The sequence below is a fragment of the Cydia splendana genome, chromosome 6, assembly GCF_910591565.1.
Source record: "Cydia splendana chromosome 6, ilCydSple1.2, whole genome shotgun sequence".
Taxonomy (NCBI): Eukaryota; Metazoa; Arthropoda; class Insecta; order Lepidoptera; family Tortricidae; genus Cydia; species Cydia splendana.
Genome location: NC_085965.1, coordinates 768,142 through 793,906, shown reverse-complemented (window position 1 = coordinate 793,906; position 25,765 = coordinate 768,142). Strand labels below are relative to the sequence as shown.

Sequence of the window (25,765 nt, the reverse complement as noted above, 5' to 3'; positions counted from 1 at the left end):
AGACGCAAACAACTCACTTTAACTTTATTGAGCTGTAATCGAATTGTGACGTCCCTGCTCGCCGGCGGGGAGGGAGCCGCGCGATCTGTACCCGTCCTTATCTGACCCGCGCATTTAAATCTATGCTATTCAATCGTGCCGTCTCGCTCGTGTCCCAGGGGTGCCGCCGAGATTGCAATCTTTTGATTTATACCAACTATTAGGCGAGCGGCGGGATAGTCTGTCTCTCGAACGAGATCTGCCGATAAGTGTGTAGCGCTCACTAGCGCAGAGGCAGAGTATGTGACACTAAGTATAGAAGATACGCCATTTTGGTTTAAACTGTTCTGTTGCATACTGTTCGCGTTAGTACTTATTAATCTTATTATACGAATGGTTGTAGTGATGCTGTATAAAAGCATGTTTACGGACAAATGAACTTAATAATAAGAGGTATTTATTTTCATTTGTCAGCTTCGGTATTGGTGGGTGTGACGCTTCATTTGACTTCTTGTTTTATTAGTAGCTGGCTGTACTTAATGTTATAAATTACTCTTGTGGCTCAGTTGGTGTGGGGACTCTGGGGACTATTGCTAAAACCTTAGTGTATAATAACTAAGAGGTTTGTGAGCTTTGCGTGAGATGTGCAAGACTGCAAGTTGCGAAAAGTCTCCAAAAGGTTAGAAAAGTTCTTGGAAATTTTTACAGGAAACAAAAGAAACTCTGATTCTGGAAATAGAAAAGTTCGATTTCCATAAAAAAAGAGAAATTCCCGAAATGTTTCCATGTGGAAATTTCACAATTAGGTATGAAAACATTCCGGCGGCACTTCAGTACTGCCTACAGACAGTGGTAATTAAGTTAATTTTTATCACCCAATAGTTAAGAACATTGTTTTTATTATAATGGAGGTACTTACCTAATACTAATTTATGAAATAAATATATTTTGAATTTTTTGAAAAGCTAAAAAAGATAAGGCAAGCTCGTGTCGAGACCGAATATCGAAGTTAGTCACAACCAGTACGGTTACCATCAGTTTGTCACTGACATAAACGCCGTCGAGAACGTAATTTACTTTCTATACATCTCGCTCGCACTCGCATATTAGTGCAAACGGGATGTATAGAAAGTTAATTACGTTCTCGACGGCGTTTTTGTAGTGACAAACTGATGGTAACCGTACAGAAATTAGGCTACAGTATAGGTATGCTTCACTTTAAGGTAGAGAGAGAGAGAACAGTTTTAGTGTTTCTGCAAACATATTTTTGTAGGTAATCAATTAATCTTATAGGTACCTACATACATGTTAAAACGCTTGATATAATAAAAATACTCTAACCCCAATTTTTCAGTTTTACAAAAGCGGTCCCAGGTAAACACTCTTTACCAAAGGTCCCCGACGGATGGTTAAGGTCGGCAAGGGAGCACCCCTCAATAAACTAGAAGAAGAAGGGCTTAAAGGAATATAAGTTCTGTTCATGATTCATGCCTTTTTGAGTTTGTGTTTAGCCGTTTACTAGCATCATACTTGATCTCTTTTTGTTAGTTTTTCGATATGCTTAGGTACGGGATAAAATCTGGGGTAGGCATGTCTGTTTTTAACAAAAGTATGATGATTTCTATTAAAATTGATAATATTTTAGCAAAGTTAATTAAATATTGCCGTAAGTTAATTAATTATTATAGTATGCTTAAGAATAAAGAATAAAACAATACTCACCGGATCATACATTTTAATTAAACCTTACTCCAATTTTTGTGATTACTATTAGTAAGGTAAACGTACTGGTGCGCGGCGCGGTCCCAGTACACGTCATCTTGAAACTTAAGTCATTGTCAATCGAGGTGACAGCAAGGTGTCATCTATTGGGCATTAGCATGTCGGGCACTAGTACGTTTACCTTAGTAAAAATAAACTGGTAAAAAAATATTCGTTGATAAACCGTCACAGTGTCTAAACTAGACAGGGCCATAGCTTTTTATTAAGTATGCTTATCTAACTAACATGTTCATACATTACTTCATAATTTATACAGCTTAATCTTCAAAATCATATCAAATTCATATCTCTTATAAATCACCATGATTGACATCTCTTTAAAAGAACAAAAGTCGCAACCAATGATTATTTAAATCTCTAGCGTGCATGACGTGCCTAATCGGAGTGATATGACTAAACAAATAATTACTATAATTCATAGTGATTACTAATTAAAAGTTCACGGGCTAAGTCTGGCCTTTAGCACTGTCTAGACGCATTTGTCAGTTTAATCTGTCCAGTAACCGTCATTTTTCGACGCCTCAAAATGTAGGTAACCTAAATTTTTTTAAAGCATGAATAATTGTTGTGTTGTCTAACTATTAGGGGAAGATTTTTAGGAAATGTAGTGAAATGCGTTTTTATTGTACAGAGTAGATAACTATCTATTTATTTACCAAATTTTATCAAATCTGTCGAAAAAAAGACAACAAAATAAAATTCGAACTACGTAAGAAAACCGTTACGTATAAACTTTTCGGAAGTGACTTAATAACCAAAACACGAGCGATAAAACAAAATTGCTAACAACAAATGAAGCGAAGCGAATGTTAACACACGCCACCCTCCCGACGCGCGACGCTTCGGTACAAGTTTTTTAACAAGTACGGTGAATACGTTGGACAGAGGGTTCGAACTTCGAACACACTCTGTCACCTTGACTATAAAGATGTATTTGTTAGGTACTTGTTCGATTTAGGAGTTTTTCAAGAGGTAATTGAATAAAATGTAAGAATATTGAGCCAATTATAGATATTACTTTACATTAGACATTTCATATCGTTAGTATTGATAACCAAATTAGCTTGAACCTTATAGTAGTAGTAGTAGTAGTAGTAGTAGTGTAGATGGATCAACAATTAAAGCCTGTGACAGTACCATTTTGATTGCGGAAGTTAAAAAAAATTAAATACCTATTGAAACTTTGATGTTCTGTATTTTGTTATCATTTTAATTTTTTTTTGTGTTTAATTGACTGTAATTGATTGCTCATTTCCATTATTTAACTAGACTATGTTATAATATAATTTTCAAAATGTGTCATCAACTCGTCATTCATGTTTTGTTGACCAGGAACTCCAGGAAGCTGGGACAGAAAGTGGACACATCAATATCAATCACATGTAACGGTTTATCACATGTCCGAATAGCATAAACTATAATAAATTGTAATTTATTGACAATCTGATTGAAATACTTCAATAATCTGATAATATATTTGTTTAGATTTGCATAGATTTAGAACTGTACCGACTTTGCATAAATTAATTTAAATTGATACTGAAATATTATCATTACTATAAACAAAATCATGTATCTATCAGGTACCTACGAGTAAAACTTGAATATTAAATTAATAAATGAGTTTGAGCACAAAATTACCTCTAATACCTATTTCAACCAATTACTATTCGAATTGAATCAATATATAATTGGTATTATATTTTTATTTCCGAATTCAGCCCTTGATCAATATCACATTGCTATTATATTTTCATTTCAGAATTCAGCCCCTGGTCAGTATTACGTTGATATTTTATTTTCATTTCCGAACACAGCCCAGATTTGCCGAACCGAACAAATCCTGCCAGTCAGCGTGACAAGAGGAAGCGTCACGTCACTGGCAGGAAACAAGGGCGTTATGTTATGATGTTACTATTAGCGGCAATCAACACCGTGGTTAAAAAAATAATTGGATAACCGGGTGAAAGATACTCACCTGTGTTTTTTATAAGCTATGATTTAGCTCTACGTCATGCGAGCTGGGTGCCTAGCCAAGAAGCTAAACGTTTGCGCTATGCCAACAAAATGCTAACTGTCTCTATATCGCACCGCTACTGTTTTGATATATATCAGATGGAACAGAATGAGGGACTTTTATTGAAAATGGGGAATTGTTTAGGCTACGTACTGTATTTTTCACTTATTTATCACGTTAATATTTCTAACCGTATTTGAGATAGGTACAGTTTGTTAAACATTATAGTGCTAAAATCCGTATGTTTCAACCCTATCAAATAGATCCTATGGATGACATGACAGGACATATGTTTTTTAAACTTTTTAATCCATCTTTACAATTATAATAAGTATAATAACTCGATTGTAGATCACTTAGATGACACTATCCTTTCAGTTCTAGTCTACTAGTTCAATACTAGTCTCTAGAAATGTTCCATCCTGTATGTGTTTTGGATGTACATATTTTTTTATTTTAAATTAAAAAGAATATTTTAAAATCCTCCCAAGGAGACAAAATATGAAAAAAGGAGGAATAATAATAAAACCACCCCGACTCGTTGACTGGACTAGCGGACATTCGCGATCCGTTCCACGCTTCGCGATGCGTCTTTGTGTATTAGCGGCTATGTCTTAATTACCCGACTGCACTCGTAAAAGAGAGGTTATTGTCAGTATCCGAGATCTGCATATAGTTATACCTACGAGTAGTTCTTAAAAAAATTAGAAATTTGTGGTACAGTCACTTGCAATAATATGTTACACAACGAAGGCCGCAAAAATATCTGTCACGAACTTATTTGTACAGTCACCTGCAATAATATGTTACCCTTAGAAGGCCGCAAAAATATGTGACACGCTCTTGTGGCTGTACAGTCACCTGCAATAATATGTTACACAACGAAGGCCGCAAAAATATCTGACACGACCTTATTTGTAGAGCCATAAGGGCGTGTCACATATTTTTGCGGCCTTCAAAGAGTAACATATTATTGCTCGTGACTGTACATATTTATATGCATTTCATTGGTGCAATAGAGTGCGTATTAGTTAGAGCTAAGGGGACATTACAGCCTATAAGAAATATATATTATCAGACAAGCAATACTATAACCACCAATTTTTCACCACACCAACGCGAAGATAATACCAAAGAGAATAGATAGTATAGAGGGGTCCTATCATAGTAAATTTGGTAGTCACAGTAAATTTACTGCCATCTATCGACATACGACTAAAACTCAAAATGAAAACGTATAAATCTATCGAAAAAAAAATATATATATACAGGGTTACTTTTTTACCGGTACAATAAATTTTACCACATCATTGGTATCGATAATAGATCACATTGCACAAATAAAAAAATATTTTTTTTTATTTCGCATCAATTAATTTATCCTTCACCAATTTAGTAACTTCTGGTTGCACTAATTACAAGGTGTCAACGGTATGAGGTAAAAGGGGCGGGGCGGGGCGAGCGGCCGGCGGCGCACGATTTGACAACTGTTGGAGACTAAGAACGCAACCTCATTAGATAGGTTTTATTTTTCTGTTCTTACTGACATGTGTTGTCACGTCACTTCTTGATTTCCTTCAAAAATACGTTTGTGTTATTTGTTCCCGTTTTATTTAACTCTCACTTATCTTACAAATTACCATCAACAACAAAGCATCCGGGAAACTGCGAATGCAAAGTGCAACCCTTTGACCGATAAGACAGTGCGTTTGACGAAATTAAACGTGAAAATTACTTGGAAAGAATCGAAGCAAACGTACAAAAACGGGCACGGCTTTGTTTACAAAACCACGGACAGCATTTTGAACATTTACTTAAGTATGTGAATTAGTACGAGAAATGGACTCCATTAATTAGGTATGTAGGGTAGATTTCAATCATTATACATAGTTGATTCCAATTTTTTAAATACGCCTCAATGAAAAATGTTGCAGACTTACTTCGTAATTTTATCAGATTTCGAGACCTTTTGTCATACTTCACACAAAGCAACATCTTCATCTTGACGGTCCTAAGCCCGTGCAAGTATGAAGGAAGAATTGGGATCAAGTAGTATTTTTTTATGTCAATACGTGTGCCGCCGCCGCTCGCTAAATCGCGCGCGATGACGTAAACAAACAGTTGCCAGTTCGTGCGTTTGCTAATTGATGCGTAAGGCATCCACATTTTCTAGTACTTTAGCGGATAAGTTCGGGCATTGGTATTTTTGTTTTTTTGTTCCCAAATAGTAGTAACAAAGAATGCTGGTATTTTTTATTATTGGCAACAATTACGTATGTTGATTTATTGTACTGGTAAAAAAGTAACCCTGTATACAGGGTGGAAAGGCACGACGATCCTTCCCGGAAGTATTAGGTCGTTTAAGTGATACAGAGACTATTGGTAATGGTAAGAATCGTTAATTGAGTAAAAAATAAAAATTGCAATAATACTACTTTTTAACTGTGGTGATAACCCTATAGCATGTGCACATGACGGCTAGATTAAGGATCTCCGTCGGGAAAGCTCTGGACTTTACACTTTTTTCCGATCGTTGACAGTATCGCAATGATGTATGAATGACGCATAAATGTCAAATAAATCAAATGCATGCAAAGATATTACAAACAATTTTATTACTTTCTTAGATAATTACTTTTTTCCAATATTTAATACTATCTTCTTTTCACATACGGTGTTCAAATGTACCTCCGTGTATTACAACGCCGCCGCAGCCCGTACCCGAGTATGTCGATGCACATGCGATATAGTGTATGCTCTTCGTCATTTATCCTCCGCAGAAAGCACCAATTAGCCTTTGTCTCATTTCGTCCGCAGTTTCACATTCCGTTTGGTTTGGTACACCATATCTTTTACACAGCCCCACAAATTTAAATAGCCACGAGCATCTAACATTTTTATTTGAAGAATATGACATTCAATAAGTATAGTTCAATGAAAATTTAATTTCAAACATCAGACGGTCTGTCTATTTCCTACCACGCAAGAAGGTTTGTTAGTTAGGTATTTAAGAAGTATTTATTCTTGATTTATTCTTAGTATTTAATTTTTGCAAGTTCATTTGGTGCAACTAACACAACCTACTTGTTATTTTTAATTATTTTAGATAGTTTCCAATTATTCGAAAATAATTTTGTGAAACGTGTTAAGAAACTAAAACCTTTTTATCAGTCAAGGAAACCAGAGATATTTATAAGACGATTGCGTACTTTTGAGTGGTTGTCAATGTCACCATTTGAACTGTCGTTGTAAACAATGTTGTGGTTAGTATTATTAATATTAAGGAATAACATAACTATTTCATTCAAGTATTGAACAAGTGGAACCACTAAGAAAGCGAAAATCCTGCAATGATTCTTACCGTGCTGTAAGCAGACCTAAAAATGGTTAGATGGCAACAAATTAGCATAATTTCCTGTCGAATACTGATTGTTTACAAGTAAGTTCATTGACCCTGTCACCTGTTAGGGTTAGAACAAAGTAGTTTTTTGCGTGGATGTTTAAAAGGTCATAATTTAGAAACGGTTGCCCATATTAACATAGTTTCTATGGAGAAAATATAGAGCTTAGGCTAAACTATCTCCCATTTCCGGAAAGGATCGTCGTGCCTTTCCACCCTGTATATATATAAATGATTTTATTATTTTTATATAATTTTGACCCATGTTCATTCACTGACCTATGTGTTAAAATTGTTAAATATGAAACGGTGTCGTCAACGCCATCTAGCCGACCATACGCCAAAGGTGTGTGCGCCATCTTGCATCTATCCGAGAATGACTTTTTCTTGATTTCCGAGGCACGTTTTTTCCTTAGACTTTATTCATCTTATACGAAGTTACATATGTCTTTGATAATACTAACAGTAAAACGTTACAAATCAAATTAGGTACCAATTTGGCGCTTTTGGTTGTTGCAAATAAAAGTATAACGCGGTACAAATAATTAATCTATATTACAGACGTTGTGCATAATAATTTTCCTTCGTATTTTCACGGACGTAGGAACATGTCTTGCTATTTCAGCCAGTCTCGGTACAAAAAGTACTGAGCTTGACTGAAGTAGCATGACAAATACGAACGTTCCTGAGAAAATACATAAAGTACATACAAAACAATTATGCACTACATCTGTACATGTATTCACGACCGTTTTAAGGATGACGGATTAGACCGGGCCGTGCCCGGGCCGGAGCTTCCGGAGCTTACTTTTCTATGACATGACATCACGTGATGTTTTCCATAGAAAACGATGCGCCGGAAGCTCCGGGCCGGACACGGCCCGGTCTAACGTGAGTAGCAATGTACAAATTGCAGAACATTCCCAAAAAGCGGAAACGTTCTCGATAATGTTCTCAGAACATTCTGCAACATGGAAATTTATTGTTCCGCCATCTAGGATTTTTCCAAAAAAAATTTTTTGTCATAGGAATCAAGAGGCCTCTATCTCCCGCCATGCCAAATCTCAGCGCGCTCGGACCAACTTGAAAAAATTAAAAAAAAACGTCGACCATTTTGTTTTTTTGTTTAATGCAGTTTGTTTTGTCTCGGGGCCCTCTATGACATTTGGTCGAGCACCCCCACCTATCACGCACCGTTTAAAAGTTGCCATACAAAATAGAAGTGGCCAGTTTTCACGCAATTGTAGCATTTTTCCAAAAAAAAAAATTTATAGGTATTTAGGGGACCCCGAGATTCCATGACCAAAATTTCAGCGCGCTAGGACAAACTTGAAAAAATAAAAATAAAAGTTGGCCATATTGAAAAAACATGGCCGCGTCAATAACTGCCAGGGTCCCTGTATGACATTTGGTCGAGCACCCCCCACCTAGGTCTGACCGTTTGGCCGGGCCGTCATACATTTTTCTGACCGGAAGCGGTAGACTAAAAGTCGGAATTTTCTGGGGGTAAGGATACTACACCTAAACTATCGTGAATATTCATGGTATAAACTACGATAAATAAATAAATTCTCGTTCTCGAGAACATTCACAGAAGTTACCGAAAAATTCTCATGTGGAAAGTTTCGCAACTTTGGAAAGTTCTCGTGCGTGCATTGCTAAACGTGAGTCATCCTTTACTGTCAAAGACCTCGTCGACTGGGCTAACAAAGCGTCTGCGATCCGTTCTACGCTCAGTTACTGCGCCACGAGTATTAGTTACCCGACTGGTTATGTCTTAATTACCTGACTGCACTCGTAAAGGAGGCTATTGTTGGCCGAGGGTTATGCCCGTTTAGTTTCGCGACTGACTGAGTTTAAGCAATTTAATATTTATCTGTTTCTTGTGTGTTATAAAGTGAAGCTGTTAAGAGGATAGTTAGATGACCATGTCTCCATATAAAATTATACATATAATCCATTCAAGATTTGAAGATAAAATTCTAAATTTGAAGATTGTAGATTTAAATTTTATTAAAATATTGAAAAAGACTTGTAAGTAAGAAAAATATACTTAAAAATATTTTGTCAACGTATGTAATTCTGCTCTCCTTAAGATCCAGCCTTATAGCTAAAGGATGACTCACACTAGTCCGGGGCGTGCCCGGGCCGAGGCGTCCGACACGTATTTTTTATGACGGCTGATCGGTGATCACGTGGTGCTTTGCATAGAAAACGAAGCACCGGAAGCTCCGGCCCGGCCACGGTCCGCGCGGTCTAGCGTGAGTCATCCTTTAAGCTTCTCTCATGAACACGTCAGGGTAGTGTGAGGCAAGGAAGGCTTGCTCCAGCTGTTGGTATGTATACCTAGGTACTTACAGCAACTCTGCTCCCCTTAAGGTCCAGCCTCATAGCTAAGGCTTCTCTCATGAACACGTCAGGGTAGTGTGAGGCAAGGAAGGCTTGCTCCAGCTGTTGGTATGTATACCTAGGTACTTACAGCAACTCTGCTCCCCTTAAGGTCCAGCCTCATAGCTAAGGCTTCTCTCATGAACACGTCAGGGTAGTGTGAGGCAAGGAAGGCTTGCTCCAGCTGTTGGTATGTATACCTAGGTACTTACAGCAACTCTGCTCTCCTTAAGGTCCAGCCTCATAGCTAAGGCTTCTCTCATGAACACGTCAGGGTAGTGTGAGGCAAGGAAGGCTTGCTCCAGCTGTTGGTATGTATACCTAGGTACTTACAGCAACTCTGCTCTCCTTAAGGTCCAGCCTCATAGCTAAGGCTTCTCTCATGAACACGTCAGGGTAGTGTGAGGCAAGGAAGGCTTGCTCCAGCTGTTGGTATGTATACCTAGGTACTTACAGCAACTCTGCTCTCCTTAAGGTCCAGCCTCATAGCTAAGGCTTCTCTCATGAACACGTCAGGGTAGTGTGAGGCAAGGAACGCTTGCTCCAGCTGTTGGTATGTATACCTAGGTACTTACAGCAACTCTGCTCCCCTTAAGGTCCAGCCTCATAGCTAAGGCTTCTCTCATGAACACGTCAGGGTAGTGTGAGGCAAGGAAGGCTTGCTCCAGCTGTTGGTATGTATACCTAGGTACTTACAGCAACTCTGCTCCCCTTAAGGTCCAGCCTCATAGCTAAGGCTTCTCTCATGAACACGTCAGGGTAGTGTGAGGCAAGGAAGGCTTGCTCCAGCTGTTGGTATGTATACCTAGGTACTTACAGCAACTCTGCTCCCCTTAAGGTCCAGCCTCATAGCTAAGGCTTCTCTCATGAACACGTCAGGGTAGTGTGAGGCAAGGAAGGCTCGCTCCAGCTGTTGGTATGTATACCTAGGTACTTACAGCAACTCTGCTCTCCTTAAGGTCCAGCCTCATAGCTAAGGCTTCTCTCATGAACACGTCAGGGTAGTGTGAAGCAAGGAAGGCTCGCTCCAGCTCCTCCAGCTGCCAGGAGTTGAAGTTGGTGCGCGAGCGCCGCCGCTTGCCGCTGTCGCCGTCGTCGTCCACGCCACCTGGTGGGGAATAGGTCGAGTTTAGATCGTATTTACTGTTTACAATTGCTATTTTTTTCTTGCACATACATATACCTAATGTGTATATTGCAATGGGTCTCTATTGTTTCCCAAATAGTTTTGTCATAACGTATTGTTTGTCCGAATTATCGTTAGTCATAATTGGTTTTTCTCAGAAACGCATAACTTTTCAGGATTGCCATAAAACACACCTAACCTAACCTAGCCTATCTATAGAATAACCTTACGAAAATCCTGAAATTTAACGGTTTCAGTTTTATGACTAACGATAATATGACAAACAATACATTATGACTTAAAACTTTATGGGAAACAAAGGGACCCCATATTGCAATACATGCTGTGTATATATGATATTATTTCATGTAAGCACTGTTGAACTTCATAATGAAATAAACAATAAGAACATTATCTAACGCGCCAGACCAGCGACCTAATGCCCGTTCTATTCAATTTCAATAACATCAAGTCGTAAAACGATTTTACGACGTTTCTACTGATATTACATTAGCTCATTCTTATTTATAATTGTAAAATAACAACACGGTTTAATGACTTGATAGTATGTTTGATTCCTCGCGTAATCGTTTCTTATAGAAGCTACGTTGAACATTCAAAATAATTAAATACATTTTCCTAATTGACGGCGATTTTTCGTAATTCGAACAAACATTTTAGTATAAACCACTGATATAAAATGTTCTACATGTTTTTCCATATAACTCGTTGTGTAAGCCAATACTAAATTAATTAAGTAAGGCTGGCTCGTTCCTCGCCCAACGGATTGGCATAGCCATCCAAAGGGGGAACGCAGCCAGCCTTATGGGAACCCTTCCACAGGGATCGGACCTGGGTGATCTAGCCTAATATATACATATTGGGCTAGGTCACCCATGCTGTTTTTCTTTTTTAGGTATTAGTTTTAGTTTTGTAGGTAGTTTTAATTTTAGGTTATCTTTTATTGTTATAAACAGATATAGGTACTTCAAATATTTTATTAATAGGTACCTATTACACATTGCTTAAAAAAATAGGATTACAAAACAAATTAATTTGAAATTTCATTCCACTTTTCTCGTTCCAAATCAAAAGTTCACTTATTACTTATTATATTAGGCACTAATCGAGTAGTAACTTCTATTTTTTTAATATTTCTTTATAATAGTTTTCCATATAATATTTTAATTATTCTGAATTTTGACTCAATTTATTAAGTCTTATTTTAATTTTAGTTTAGTTTTTAATCATAATGTTATTCGATATATTTAATTTCTTATTTTATAATTCCGAAACTAAACGTAAATGTGATAGCTTCAACTTCTTACCAGATGAAATCAAAGCAATTAAGATATACGTAGATAACCATAAAATATCTCAAACTATAATATTTCTAATATTTCGGCAACTCAACTCAATTCAATAGATATCAATATACATTGTCTATGAAAAAGCAATTGCACAGAGACATATAAAGATGCTATCTGTGGCCATAAATAATAATAATTCGCCGTTGTTCGCTATCAGCCGCTTGTATCTAATAGAAATATGAATCAGACTTTTATTGAAATACGTGATATAAACGGTTTCGTGTTTGCGAGTTAATTTGTGATGTTGTAGTTAGATACAGTGGTTAAATTGCATTATGAACATAATTAACTTAGTCGGGACGATTTTTATTTAGTTTTAGTTTTTTTTCGTCAGATTTTGATTTTGGTAAGTTGAAGAGCTCCTCATTTTGGGCCTAATAAATACGAATACGTGCGTTTCCGAACTCGGAAAAAAAAATTTCGTAATTTCCCGTTAAGTTACGAAATACAATACCATACGTTTTCGTAACTTAGAGGAAGATTGTTATAAAGGACGTCGATGAAATTGCGCTTATACTTACTGTACAGAATCGGGAACTCTATCTGTTCACCTAATTTTATTCAAAACTAAAAAAAAACAACAATAAATAAACATTGGCCCACATAAAAGATAGACCAAGATAAGTCTACAGCGATTTTGACAGCTCAAACTCTGCAAAGGCTTAAATTAAACGCCAAACTTCTATGAAAAAGTGACGTATAAATAACACTTGCACAGTATATGCTACAAAAGCGTTGCAGAATTATCTTGGCCTAACTCAACAGTTTCGTGTTTGTGAGCCAATTTGTGTAGATATAGTTAGGTAGGTACAGTAATTGTATTGCAAAATGCACCTAATTGACTTAGTCACGCTTTGGCTGTGCTGTCATCTAATTTGGCATTATTTTAACGCCTTTTATTAACTCTAGTACGGTTTTTGTTAAGTAACGTGGATGTTTTAATTATTTTGATTTATGAGAATACACAAAAATCGAATTTACGAAAGACTGAAACGCACGAATGAAGAACTAAATCAGAAAACGAAATTTTTTATCGGGGATACGAAAATTTTCGTAATGGTAGGTCATATTTTTAAGACTGGAAAGATGCACCTTATCACGTTTTATTTCACATTAGGCATATTTATGTTACGTACTTAGGTATGTTTCTCCATTTTGGATTTCACGGGCCTATAAATCCCGGTCTTTTGATGGGCTTGCGTGGGGATACAGATCCAACCCGTAGAGGCCCTTTCTGCCCTCCTAAGCTAAATAGCGGTATTTGCATAAAATTTTCATTGAAAATACGTCCTTTTAGCTTAGGAGGGAAGGACGTATTTTCAATGAAAATTTTATGCAAATACCGCTTTTTAGCTTAGGAGGGCAGCTTTGGAAAACTTTAATGTCATGTAACTTTATGTGACATGACATTAAAGTATGTTATTATTATGTGACAAAGTAAATAGTTTAATCTGAATAGTTCAAAATTTAATACAGGGCAGCGAGGTTTTAGATACTAATCTACATTTTTGTAATTATTGACTTAAATAAAACCCAAAAATTATAATAGTTTATACAAAGATTTCTGCTTGTGTTTTATTAAGTTTACTATCATAGAGATAACTTTTTAAATATTCTTGTAGATAATATTAAGGTACAGTCAACGGTAAAAATATGGGTGTATTAGACAACTTAGTCAAAAATATGTCCCATAGTTCTTAATTCACTGACATAAGAGTTATGGGACATATTTTTGAGATGATTTGTACACCCATATTTTTACCGTTGACTGTACCTAGTATGCTCCACTTCGTACCTATGTAAATATGTACTAAAGTGTTATTAAATAATATTAATAAATTCAAAAAATCGAGCAGCCTCACTGTGCAGAGGGGGAACACGGCGAGTGTCCTGGGAACAATGCCTCAGGCTAATTTAGGTTTAGACTTATGATCATAATGTAATAATATGTTTACAAGTTGATTATAATTTACATGTTTCGAGCAAAAATCGTCTATCAAAGCCGCAGACTAAAACAAAGCGTTATAATTAACTGTTCGAATTTATTAACCACATTACACCCCCAAATAGATACTTTCGCCCCCTCCTAAAACGCCAGACCAAATTAAACCGAGCCAAAACTGCCTAACTTCACAAAACTAGTGTATATTGAACTCTACTTACATTATAACTACAAGTAGTCAGGGGTCAGACTTAAACTGGTTTATCTTAGTGAAGTATTGCTTTAGAATTGCGGTCTGCCCAAGGCAGTCGTTTGTTTTAATACAAAATCTCCCGTCTCGCTCGCTCTTGGAGGTGGGCGTGTAGTGTCGTCTCGCTCGCGCCCAATTTGGTTGTTAAGGCGACAGCGCGTAACGCATTGGGGTGTTTTTAGGAGGAAAATTCATTTGGAAGCGTTTAGGTTCAGGGATATGATATTGATAGATATGTTAGTTATATTAAAGTTAAAGTTTCGTTTTTTTATGGTTATCTATACAATTGTAGTTCATTATAGTAGCACTTATTTTATTTTACCTATACACACAGAACATAGGCATTTATATTTCTTTAATAACTTTTTTGTCGTTTTTTTGTCCGATGAGAATGGACCTATTTTAGATAATAAAATTAAGTTACAGTATAGATACAATATTAATAATCACACAAACAATTAACCGATTAAAAAAAATCTACTTACATAACTTTATTATAAGATCGTAACATTTCACATTTGTGTAGTATTTTTAATCCGAGCACTTTGATTTTGTCTCAAAAAAAATCTACCAAAAACTCATTTGAAACTCCTCAAATTATTACCAATGTCCATACATAGGTACAATTTGTATTATTTCAGTACATTGTATTATTTTAATTACTCACGTTACGTTAAAGCAGTTATTACCAAAACAGGAGCGCTTTCTCTTAATCACTTCTAATTTATTTAGTCGAGCCAAACTCCGTAATTTATAGCCATCCCCGTCCCACCCCCGTTCCGCGCGTATACTCGTCTCTCTCTGGAGACCATTTTTAATTAAAATCATCGGGAGAGCGGGAGAATTAGAAATTATATTCTATTTTCAAAAAGTTGGTCGACGGTTGGTAGATTATCTGTTTTTTATGAGCCCCTGGTCGCGCTCTCGGGTTACGGCGCGGAGATTTTCGTAATTGACTAAGCCACGCCGCCTAGCTTCACTTTAAAGGTTCATTTTGCTTTGTTTTAAGGTGTCTTTATGTAATTTGCTATTTTAATCGTAATGTTTTACTAGTTTACAACAAACTAGTACTATACTGATTACTGAGCAACTTTTACTAAAATAATAATATTTTTTAAATTTACTCTCTTAGAAAATGGACCAGCCAAAATGTATGAAACAGCCAAATGTTTTCTTTCGCGATTTCGGGGTTGGTCTCATAGTAAAAGTTGCTCAGTATAATTCTAAAACAACCCTGGCAACGGAAATGCATTTATTTTTTGGCCACCCTGTATAGATAAACCATTTCCATTCGATCACCACATAACACGCATATTATTATAAACAAAAATAAAAACGAAAAAAAAAAACAAATATAAAAAACACTAACATTAAAAAAAACTAATGAAATGTAGGTAGTATGCATGTAATTGCAAAAATCGTATGAAGAAAGAAGAAGAGTATGAACGATAAACTAAACAAATTAACGAAGAACTAAATCGACCGTACGAAAATGTATAGTGCCGAAAAGCGTAAAACCTTCTCAATAAAGCCTATTTATGTAGTCACAAACATTTCACAATTTATATCTACTGAGGCTGTACTGATAATGGCATGCCATTAGATAAATATTACAATTATGAATGCACTAAATTATGAATTAACCTTACGGCGTTATAGTTTTAACTTCTAACCCCGAATATAGTAAAGGTGACTATACAGTTTACATCCCAAGAGTGCAATAAAACATGCAAGAGTGAGTAGGGGCTGGCTCTACACAAATATTTCAAGTTCATAAGATACATTGCAAATCAACCTATAGAAAGAGTCCCGTTTATGTTGTTCTTGGTAGTAGTACCAGATTTTCACTATCAGTCGGCAACCTTCCTATTTCTGGAAAAATATTAATGTTTTCCCCTACCGTCCTGTAGGTTGTAGGATATTTTGTCCTTTTGTACAATAAAAAAAGGTTATAAAATTTATGACAAGACATAAAAATAATATAATAATTTAGCCTATATACGTCCCACTGCTGGGCACAGGCCTCCTCTCAAGGACGAGAGGGTTTGGGGACTTCACATACACCTTTGAATTTCTTCGCAGATGTATGCAGGTTTCCTCACGATGTTTTCCTTCACCGAAAAGCTAGTGGTAAATATCAAATGATATTTCGTACATAAGTTCCGAAAAACTCATTGGTACGAGCCAGGATTTGAACCCGCGTCCTCCGGATTGAAAGTCGGACGTCATATCCACATAAAAAATCACAAACAATTTATATCCTGTTTTAAACAGAAAAAAATATAACAAATCCAGATCAAATTAATAACCTGTGTTACAATTAAAATAAGCCTCCGCGTACAGGTAGGTACGTAATCGTACCTACTGTAGTTATTCAAAACTAAACCGCAATTTCCTGAAACCGTATTAATCACGTTTTCGCCGAAAGTGTCAATAAAACTGCTCGTCTCACGAAAAAACCGACGAATATTACCAAGAATCAATCGAGCCCAGGCCCGGACTCGACCGCACTCCGGTTTAATTCGGGAAATTGTATCACAATACCGATTATAAAGCCATATAAACCTACCGATTTAAAGTGGCTTACACTCTTTTGAAGCTGTGGTTTGTTAATGTGGAACAAGCCCGATAATTAGGTATAATGTTCACACCAGTGATCGGGTTTTCGGAATCGAATTAAAATAGTTGAAGTTGACTTCTGGAAATTCACACGTATTTTACAGTTTCGTTTCACGTTTCGTGGGTGCAGTTTTACTAAAGGTTTCTTACAAGTTGAAAATGTCAGTGATACAGAGATATACAGGGTGGAACATTTCTAGAGACTGAGCTGAAAGGATAGTGTTATCTAAGTGATCTACAATCGAGTTATTATAATCGTTAAGCTGGATTAAAAAGGACAACAAAATCATTAAAATGAAATATTTTATATCAGTGACAACCCTACAAAGTTATTTACATATTAAATTGACACTGTCATGTCATTCAATAGGATCTACTTGCTAGGGTTGAAACATACAGATTTTTGCACTAATGTTTAACAAACTGTATCTCAAAAACGGTTAGAAATATTAACGTGATTAATAAGTGAAAAATAAAGTACGAAGCCTAAACAATTACCCGTTTGCGTAAAAGTCCTTCGTTCTGTTCCACCCGATATATGATATAGAGTAGGTATAATACTAAACAATATTTTATAAGTCATAGTCGTAAGTACTTACTAACAAAAATGATCTGTTTGTCCTTAAATAAATGAAATTGAATTGAATTGATGATGATTTTAGTGTCGCAATAAACCGTAATTTATTTAATTGCTTTAGATTGTTGTGTAACGTAGTCGTGTGACTTAAGCGGACTTTTAACACTGTTTCTATAAATTGAGTATTCAATTATTAAAAAGTATGTTTGCTGGTTCACCTCAATCTCAAAATCAATAATCCTGACACCTCATGTTTTTACGAAAGGAAAATTGCGTGGCCATGATGGTGCTCGTTTAATCCAGTTTCACACGCATAAACAGCCCATAAGCAGCCAAGCAAACCAGCAAGATAACTCACGTAATAACATATATTTCGATTACATACAAGTACAAAGATTAGCAATTTTAATAACAAAACTCCCGCGAGACACAGACCTATGGAACTATATTAAAACGGGTCACAGTTTGCGTCGGTCCGCCTGCTCCCGTTGAAGCTCCTCGTTATGGACCGTGAGTGACCCGGTTTAATATACATATTTATAACGTCACAACTATTACAAGGCACTATTTATTGTCACTTTTAGTTTCCTGGCGACACATTTTGCACACAGCTAATAGATTAATTAAATATTAAGCGTAAATAGTAGTGTGCCGAGTCCGAACCTGTTCGGCGCGGGCGCACCGCTAATGACTTAATTCAAGTATCACAGCGCACACTGCGCAGCAGTAAGTACACTCGCTCATTTATACACATTCATGTTTACAGTTGTTTATATGTATTTAAACTGGGTATTACTCATGTATTTAGGAACACGTCGCTTTTGTAGACCAACTTAAGTAAGGAGTAGTTTAATTTTATTGTCACCTGTACGGATATGATGGTCGTTCTTGTCTACGTGACAGCGTGATAAAACGCTTTCTATCCCACGGTGTTAAACAGTGACAGTTATTTTATCACGTGGATAAAGATAAGATAATACGCCGGCTGTATCGATATACTGATCACACTTGTCTAAGTGACAACATATAATATGTAGAGTCTGGCTACTGAAATATTACACAAATGTTTGGCGGGAAATTCAAAAAATCTTGGGCTGGTCACACTGTGTGTAGTAGGAATTATAGTTTTGATACTAGAAAATATTTTTGATTTACTGTGCACACGTAAGGTACCTAAGGATATAAGTTAAATATACGTTGACGTGCACTCAAAGTCAGCTCACATAATTTCTACCACTATGTAAAGTACAGTCAACGATAAACACATAATACATATGTTAACACTTTCTCACCATATACCATTGTAACAAGGCGAAAAATTAAATGTAGTTTAAATAAGACCTAGCTCGATAATACCGTAATATTAATCCATCACCAAAAAAATACATAAGTACTATGCCAAATAATAATATGCTAAATGCTAAGTATCAAAATATTTATAGAGCACCAACCTCCTAATTTGTTTACATTTGTTTAGGAGTTGTAAACATTGCAGTTTTTCGTTATACAACGCTACACGTCGACTTCGCACATTGTCGAAATTATTTAAGAGCTTAAATAATAGTTTGCGAACCTCACTCAGTATAGACATTATTAATATTATTTAAAATAAACCCCTTATAAACCCCTTATAAAATGACATAAATTGACAACTGACTTTTAGCTTTTTTTTAAATCATAGACAATTAGTGATACAACAACGAAATATCTGTCAACAATTTTTGGCTAGCTAGACTCTAGTAACAGTTTCATTCAAGCGTAACTGTTGAAAATCACCCACCCGCTAGTATTTTTTATTTACATATTTATAAGTAGGTAATTTAGGTACTATTTACCATATTATCTATATCCGATAGGTAACTATCTTGCCTTAAACAACAATTACCAAATTAAATACAATTTAAAACCTATATATTTAAATACGAATATCATACAGTATAGGCCATAGAATAAAACAACTGAAAACAACACACTCTAAATTAGCCAGACGACATTCGTCGGGGTCGTCCATTAATTACATCACACAAAATTTCGATTATTAGGGTTCCGTACCCAACGGTTAAAACGGGACCCTATTACTAAGACTCCGCTGTCCGTCCGTCCGTCCGTCCGTACGTCTGTCACCAGGCTGTATCTCGCGAACCGTGATAGCTAGACAGTTGAAATTTTCACAGATGATGTATTTCTGTTGCCGCTATAACAACAAATACTAAAAAGTACGGAACCCTCGGTGGGCGAGTCCGACTCGCACTTGTCCGGTTTTAGAAACCCCTCCCCCTTGCCATACTTTTTCATATGGTACCTACCGCGAAGATATCCCGTATTACGTGAGCGGTGTAGCAATAACTCTGTACACCGAGCCTAAGTATTCCTACTCTATTTTGTCTACCTATTGTACAGACAGACAGTATAGTCAATAATTCATCCCGTGTTATCAAAATTAATTTAAGATCAAATAATCATTTTCATGTCCTTCGGTGTATTTTATGTCGTCGATGTATTTATTGGCACTTTTGTAGTGAACCTGGCACCGTCATGCCAACATTGCCGACCGCCGGCTGCAATTTGCCCGCGATCCCGAGAAATTAATTCCGAAAATCACCGGCAATCAGCAACTTATAATTTGGGCCCAAATTTGCCTTTTCGGGACACGCGTTGGCGCAGGGACGCATTTAGTGGCGAGGAATAATTGGCCTTTTGTCGCTACGAGTATCGCTGTTAATAAGCCGCAATTTTCTTGTTAATAGACTAGTTTACTAGAAATTAATGCAATTGTTGTACAGCAACCATGAAATATTACAAAAATACACGAGGATAGAAGCCAAACACCTGGATCGTCACACGATACGTCTATATTAGTTTAAGTATGTAGTAAATATCTATTAATAATCTCGATAGTTAATAGTAAAATAGCTTATTTAGAAAGTTTAGTTTTTTCTTTGTCTGTATACCTAACCAACCGATTGAGGAAAGTAATCCTATATGCAATAGTTTTATTAATTACTTACTTAACAATAAAAGTAAACTCCATATTTTCACCTTTAAATGCCAATGCAACTTGAAGTATAATTAACTGACCAAAAATAACTATTTTACGGTTATTAAAATTGCCGTGTCAACCCAAACCCAGCGGAGCCAATAATTTAACGTTTTAAGAATTCAATTGGCATAATCCACCAATCTAATTAATTTTTCACATAAATCCATAATAAGGGTCATTATGGGTCGCCTGAACTTTTATGAAGACATCGTATAAAATGGCTTCATTACGGTTCTGCGAAGCGACAGAGGCCATAATTGAATTTATGTACATAAGCTTGGAAACCTGTACTGGGTATGACTGTAGAAGTGTAGACTGGGACAGTAGGCTAGCTAAGCCCGTTTAAATAAAAGTACCATTACAAGGCGAACCGAAAGGTCGTCTAAAAATACGGGTGATCTATTTATTTATTTACTGTAGCAATATTAAAGTATCTATTTTTTTTATATAGATTGTGAGCTTTAATTTAGTTCATAAGTACTTACGTAGTTTTATTGAATTTTTAAGTAGTAGTTGCATTTAATGCTAATAATTTTGTTTTTATTAAGTTTTTCCTGTTTCATATTATGTGTTCAATAAAAGCACTTTTAACACATTTTTAAATATATTTATAGTTTAAATAAGAATTGATTTATCAAGATCGAGAACAAATCGGTCACGAAATTAAATCGAAAAAGCGATAAAATCAAACGAATAAACGAAAAAATTTAATATAGCTTTTAACAGGTTTTAGAGTAAGGTGTTTATTATGTGTAATAAAAAATAAAATTGGGCACACTAATTGAAATTTGCAAAATATAACTCTAGTAGGTATTGTGGTGTCATAATATAAAATAATTAACCTTTAATGGTGTTTTTTACGACGGATATTAATGAATAACCTTGTGAACTGAAAACATTAGGAGCATTTAGATCAAAATCTCTCAGATTTCATTTTTTTATTATAATTCTATTACAAATTAATTCTTCATTAACCAATGAATTGTATCAAAAATCCTGGTGAGGGCATTTATTTGTGTGTGTTTATCACAAATATTTGTTCCAGAGTTATGGATATTTTATAAGTAAGTATACCTACAAGTATTTAGAAATAAATGCATTTGTATTTGTATTTGTATATATATTATAATTATCGTAGGCCCACAGCATAAGCCAACATAAGCGTTATTGAGCTTACCGTGGGACTAGAACGTGTAAAATTTTCCTTTAATACCTACTTATAAATTTTATGCTATATACCTACTCACCTAATGTTACGTAAGGAAGAACGGAGGCTCCCAACACAAGCTATTTTTGACATTGGAAATGTCTTTTCGTTCGCTCCAGTATACGGTCCGATTTCACGAAAAAGTGCGATCCCCTTATATCTCGGAAAGTTGTGAAGATATGATATTAAAAAATAGGCTCAAAAGACGCATAATCACGAGAGCTGTAAGGTGCAAAAATAATTATTCGAGAAAGTCAAAAACAAAAAAAGTTATGGTCGAAATAGTGAAAATAAAATTCAATTTTTTCAGAATTTTTGATTTTGGTGCTCGATAATTTGGAAACGAAGAATGATATCAAAAATTTGAGAAAAACGGCTCTGGACAATTTAGTCAGCTACAATTTGAGCCTAAAACAAAGACGATCGGGTTAAGGGTTTGCCCTGTAGCCTAACCTTAAAATAGTCAAAAAGTCAGAACGACGTTTTTCACAGGACATTTATGACTTCATGTTTCGCAGAGTTTGTTATCGGTGTTTGTTGTGAATTATCGGGATTATGACGGCAGAATAACACTTGCACTGCGTGGGCTTTCAAAATCGCTGCAGATTTTTCTTGGTCTAAGGGAGGGAGAGAGGGAGAGGGAGAGGGAGAGAGGGAGAGGGAGAGGGAGAGGGAGAGGGAGAGGGAGAGGGAGAGGGAGAGGGAGAGGGAGAGGGAGAGGGAGAGGGAGAGGGAGAGGGAGAGGGAGAGGGAGAGGGAGAGGGAGAGGGAGAGGGAGAGGGAGAGGGAGAGGGAGAGGGAGAGGGAGAGGGAGAGGGAGAGGGAGAGGGAGAGGGAGAGGGAGAGGGAGAGGGAGAGGGAGAGGGAGAGGGAGAGGGAGAGGGAGAGGGAGAGGGAGAGGGAGAGGGAGAGGGAGAGGGAGAGGGAGAGGGAGAGGGAGAGGGAGAGGGAGAGGGAGAGGGAGAGGGAGAGGGAGAGGGAGAGGGAGAGGGAGAGGGAGAGGGAGAGGGAGAGGGAGAGGGAGAGGGAGAGGGAGAGGGAGAGGGAGAGGGAGAGGGAGAGGGAGAGGGAGAGGGAGAGGGAGAGGGAGAGGGAGAGGGAGAGGGAGAGGGAGAGGGAGAGGGAGAGGGAGAGGGAGAGGGAGAGGGAGAGGGAGAGGGAGAGGGAGAGGGAGAGGGAGAGGGAGAGGGAGAGGGAGAGGGAGAGGGAGAGGGAGAGGGAGAGGGAGAGGGAGAGGGAGAGGGAGAGGGAGAGGGAGAGGGAGAGGGAGAGGGAGAGGGAGAGGGAGAGGGAGAGGGAGAGGGAGAGGGAGAGGGAGAGGGAGAGGGAGAGGGAGAGGGAGAGGGAGAGGGAGAGGGAGAGGGAGAGGGAGAGGGAGAGGGAGAGGGAGAGGGAGAGGGAGAGGGAGAGGGAGAGGGAGAGGGAGAGGGAGAGGGAGAGGGAGAGGGAGAGGGAGAGGGAGAGGGAGAGGGAGAGGGAGAGGGAGAGGGAGAGGGAGAGGGAGAGGGAGAGGGAGAGGGAGAGGGAGAGGGAGAGGGAGAGGGAGAGGGAGAGGGAGAGGGAGAGGGAGAGGGAGAGGGAGAGGGAGAGGGAGAGGGAGAGGGAGAGGGAGAGGGAGAGGGAGAGGGAGAGGGAGAGGGAGAAAACATAAAAAAATTCTTTCTTTCTCAGCATGTTGCTGGCGACTGCTAGCAGATAGCTGATGCTGAATCCTGGCAGTACCTAGTGGAGCTCGGGTTTAATACAACATAAAGACACGCTGTTTTGGTCATCGGACTCGTCTCGATGAGCACTTAGGAGAGTAGCACCCAAGATAGAGCTGATGCTGAACCCTGGCTGTACCTAAAGGAACTCAGGTTTGTTGCAACATAGGCACACGCTGTTTTGGTCATCCGACTCGTCTTGATGAGCACTTAGGAGAGTAGTACCCAAGATAGAGCTGATGCTGAACCCTGGTTGTACCTAGCGGAACTCAGGTTTGGTGCAACATAGGCACACGCTGTTTTGGACACCCGATTCGTCATGATGAGCATTACCCAAGATAGCTGATGCTGAACCCTGGTAGTACCTATTGGAACTCAGGTTTGGTGCAACATAGTCAAACGCTGTTATGGTCATCTCTCGTCGCGTCAAACTGCTGTCAAGAAAATTTCATATCTTGCAGCAAATGGGCCGCTGGCGCCGCTGCCGATCATCACTTCTCGAGTTGACTACGGATTTGCCGTGTAATAATTTTCTTGTACTTTGAACATTAATATATCCTGCTTATAAATCGAAAAATGAAATATGTACCTATACGTATGCGCCACGGCGACAATTATTCAAACTTGGATACGCGTGTGGAAATTTTGCAATTTGTTTGTTCACATGCGTTATGTCCAGGATACTTGTGTTAGTCTAAGAATAAAATAATTATCATTCAACGTTGTAGTTTTATTTAGTAACTTTTTCCTTATCCAGACTTTCTCGTCATTTTTCTCAATATTTTTTCGAATTCCGTAGATTCATTTCCAATGTGCTCGATAGTCGTGTGAGGCACGAAATCTGTGAATTTTTCATGCTGGGAGGCTCCATCCATTCCTTAGCTTATATTTATTGTGTAATAAGTTACACAAAAACAAGGAATTTCGTATTTTTTTATATTTATATTAAACGTCTTCTTTTCTTCGCGCACTGTATGTCGTACACAGTGGCATTTCTCAGGACGACTCATTACCCCGCCCGACTAATCGCCAGCCAGCCATTACGCCATATTTAGAATTATTACCAATATACATACTATTTTTTAAAGCATTAGCGCCTATTACACTCGCATTATGTTGCCGATTATAATTTTATGACACCAGCCTTTGGAGAAATTATAGGTTTAGGTGATGATTTTGCCATAATTTGTAGGCTAGGTTATGCCTAGCATTTAAAGCTGCCTTAGCATTTAATTAAGATTAATGTTAATTTGTTGAATAAGATGGCAGTTTGTATCAAATTAGCACGGCTTCGGTTAAATAAGTTGTGTTTTCTGCAATAATTGTACCAAAACATTGTGGAAAAGATCGGGCTATGATAAGACCGCCTATTGCCTGTATCACTATAATATACAGCTTGGCTAAAAAACTACTGCATTCCCGTTGCCAGGGATGTTTTGGGATTATACTGAGCAACTTTTACTAATGACTTCAACCCCGAAATCGCGAAAATCGCATACATTTTGGCTGGTCCATTTTCTAATACGGGAAGATAAAAAGTTTTTAAGCGATTTCGGGGTTGGTTCCATAGTAAAAGTTGCTCAGTATAATCCCGAAACCCCCCTGGCAACGGGAATGCAGTACATTTTTAGCCACCGTGTATACATATTATTGGTGTGCAATAAAGAATATTTAATAGTATTATATATTTTCAGACAAAAATATTGATAAAGCGTATAGTTCATCTCATGTAGAACTTACACATGTAGTGGCACTCCCGCGGACGTATCCCGAAATTTTCTCGAGGTACAACAGTATGGGGTTCTTCAAAAACCTAGTGTACTTACAGATTTTTAAAGGGTTGGCAACGCGCATGTTACATCCCTGGAATTGGAGGCATCCATAGGCTACAGTGACCGCTTACTAACAGGCGGGGCGTATGCTTGTTTGCCGCCGATATTTTATTCATAAAAAGCTCATTGTATTAATAAGGAGGTGAATGAGTTATCTTCATATATTTTTTGTTCTTGTTACGTTACTCTGCTTTTGTAGTAAAAAAATATTCGGGTTTAAGGAATTACTAATACACCTACAATTATTTTGCAAACTTCAGTAACAAAATTAATAATAAATAATAAATAAGACCCTAGCTGAATAAAGGATAATTTCCTTTTATTGAACGATGTAACCTAACGTCATTTACAAGTATTAAACTTTAATTGCCTCTTACCTATTTATCCGTTTTAACCTAAGCACTCGGCGCCATAATTGTAAATCCTAAACTAGCAATAAATAATGATGATGTTAACGAGCTAAGTTGGCAAGGCTCCAAGATGAGCATTGATTGCATTATGGTCGGATTAGCCCCAGGGGAGGGATAAATCCG

At 37.3% G+C, this 25,765-nt stretch overlaps 2 protein-coding genes across 2 annotated transcripts in view; both read right to left on the bottom strand.

The window, feature by feature from the left end:
- LOC134791246 (phosphomannomutase) overlaps window positions 1–25,765 on the bottom strand; it is a 317,911-nt gene that overhangs the window by 15,369 nt on the left and 276,777 nt on the right. The gene's annotated exons all lie outside the window — the stretch shown is intronic.
- Window positions 1–25,765, bottom strand: part of LOC134791257 (homeobox protein unc-4-like) — a 68,737-nt gene that overhangs the window by 14,619 nt on the left and 28,353 nt on the right. The window contains exon 2 of the mRNA XM_063762239.1: window positions 10,505–10,674. Coding sequence (XP_063618309.1) covers window positions 10,505–10,674 — 170 coding nt within the window. The remainder of the gene's footprint in view (window positions 1–10,504; window positions 10,675–25,765) is intronic.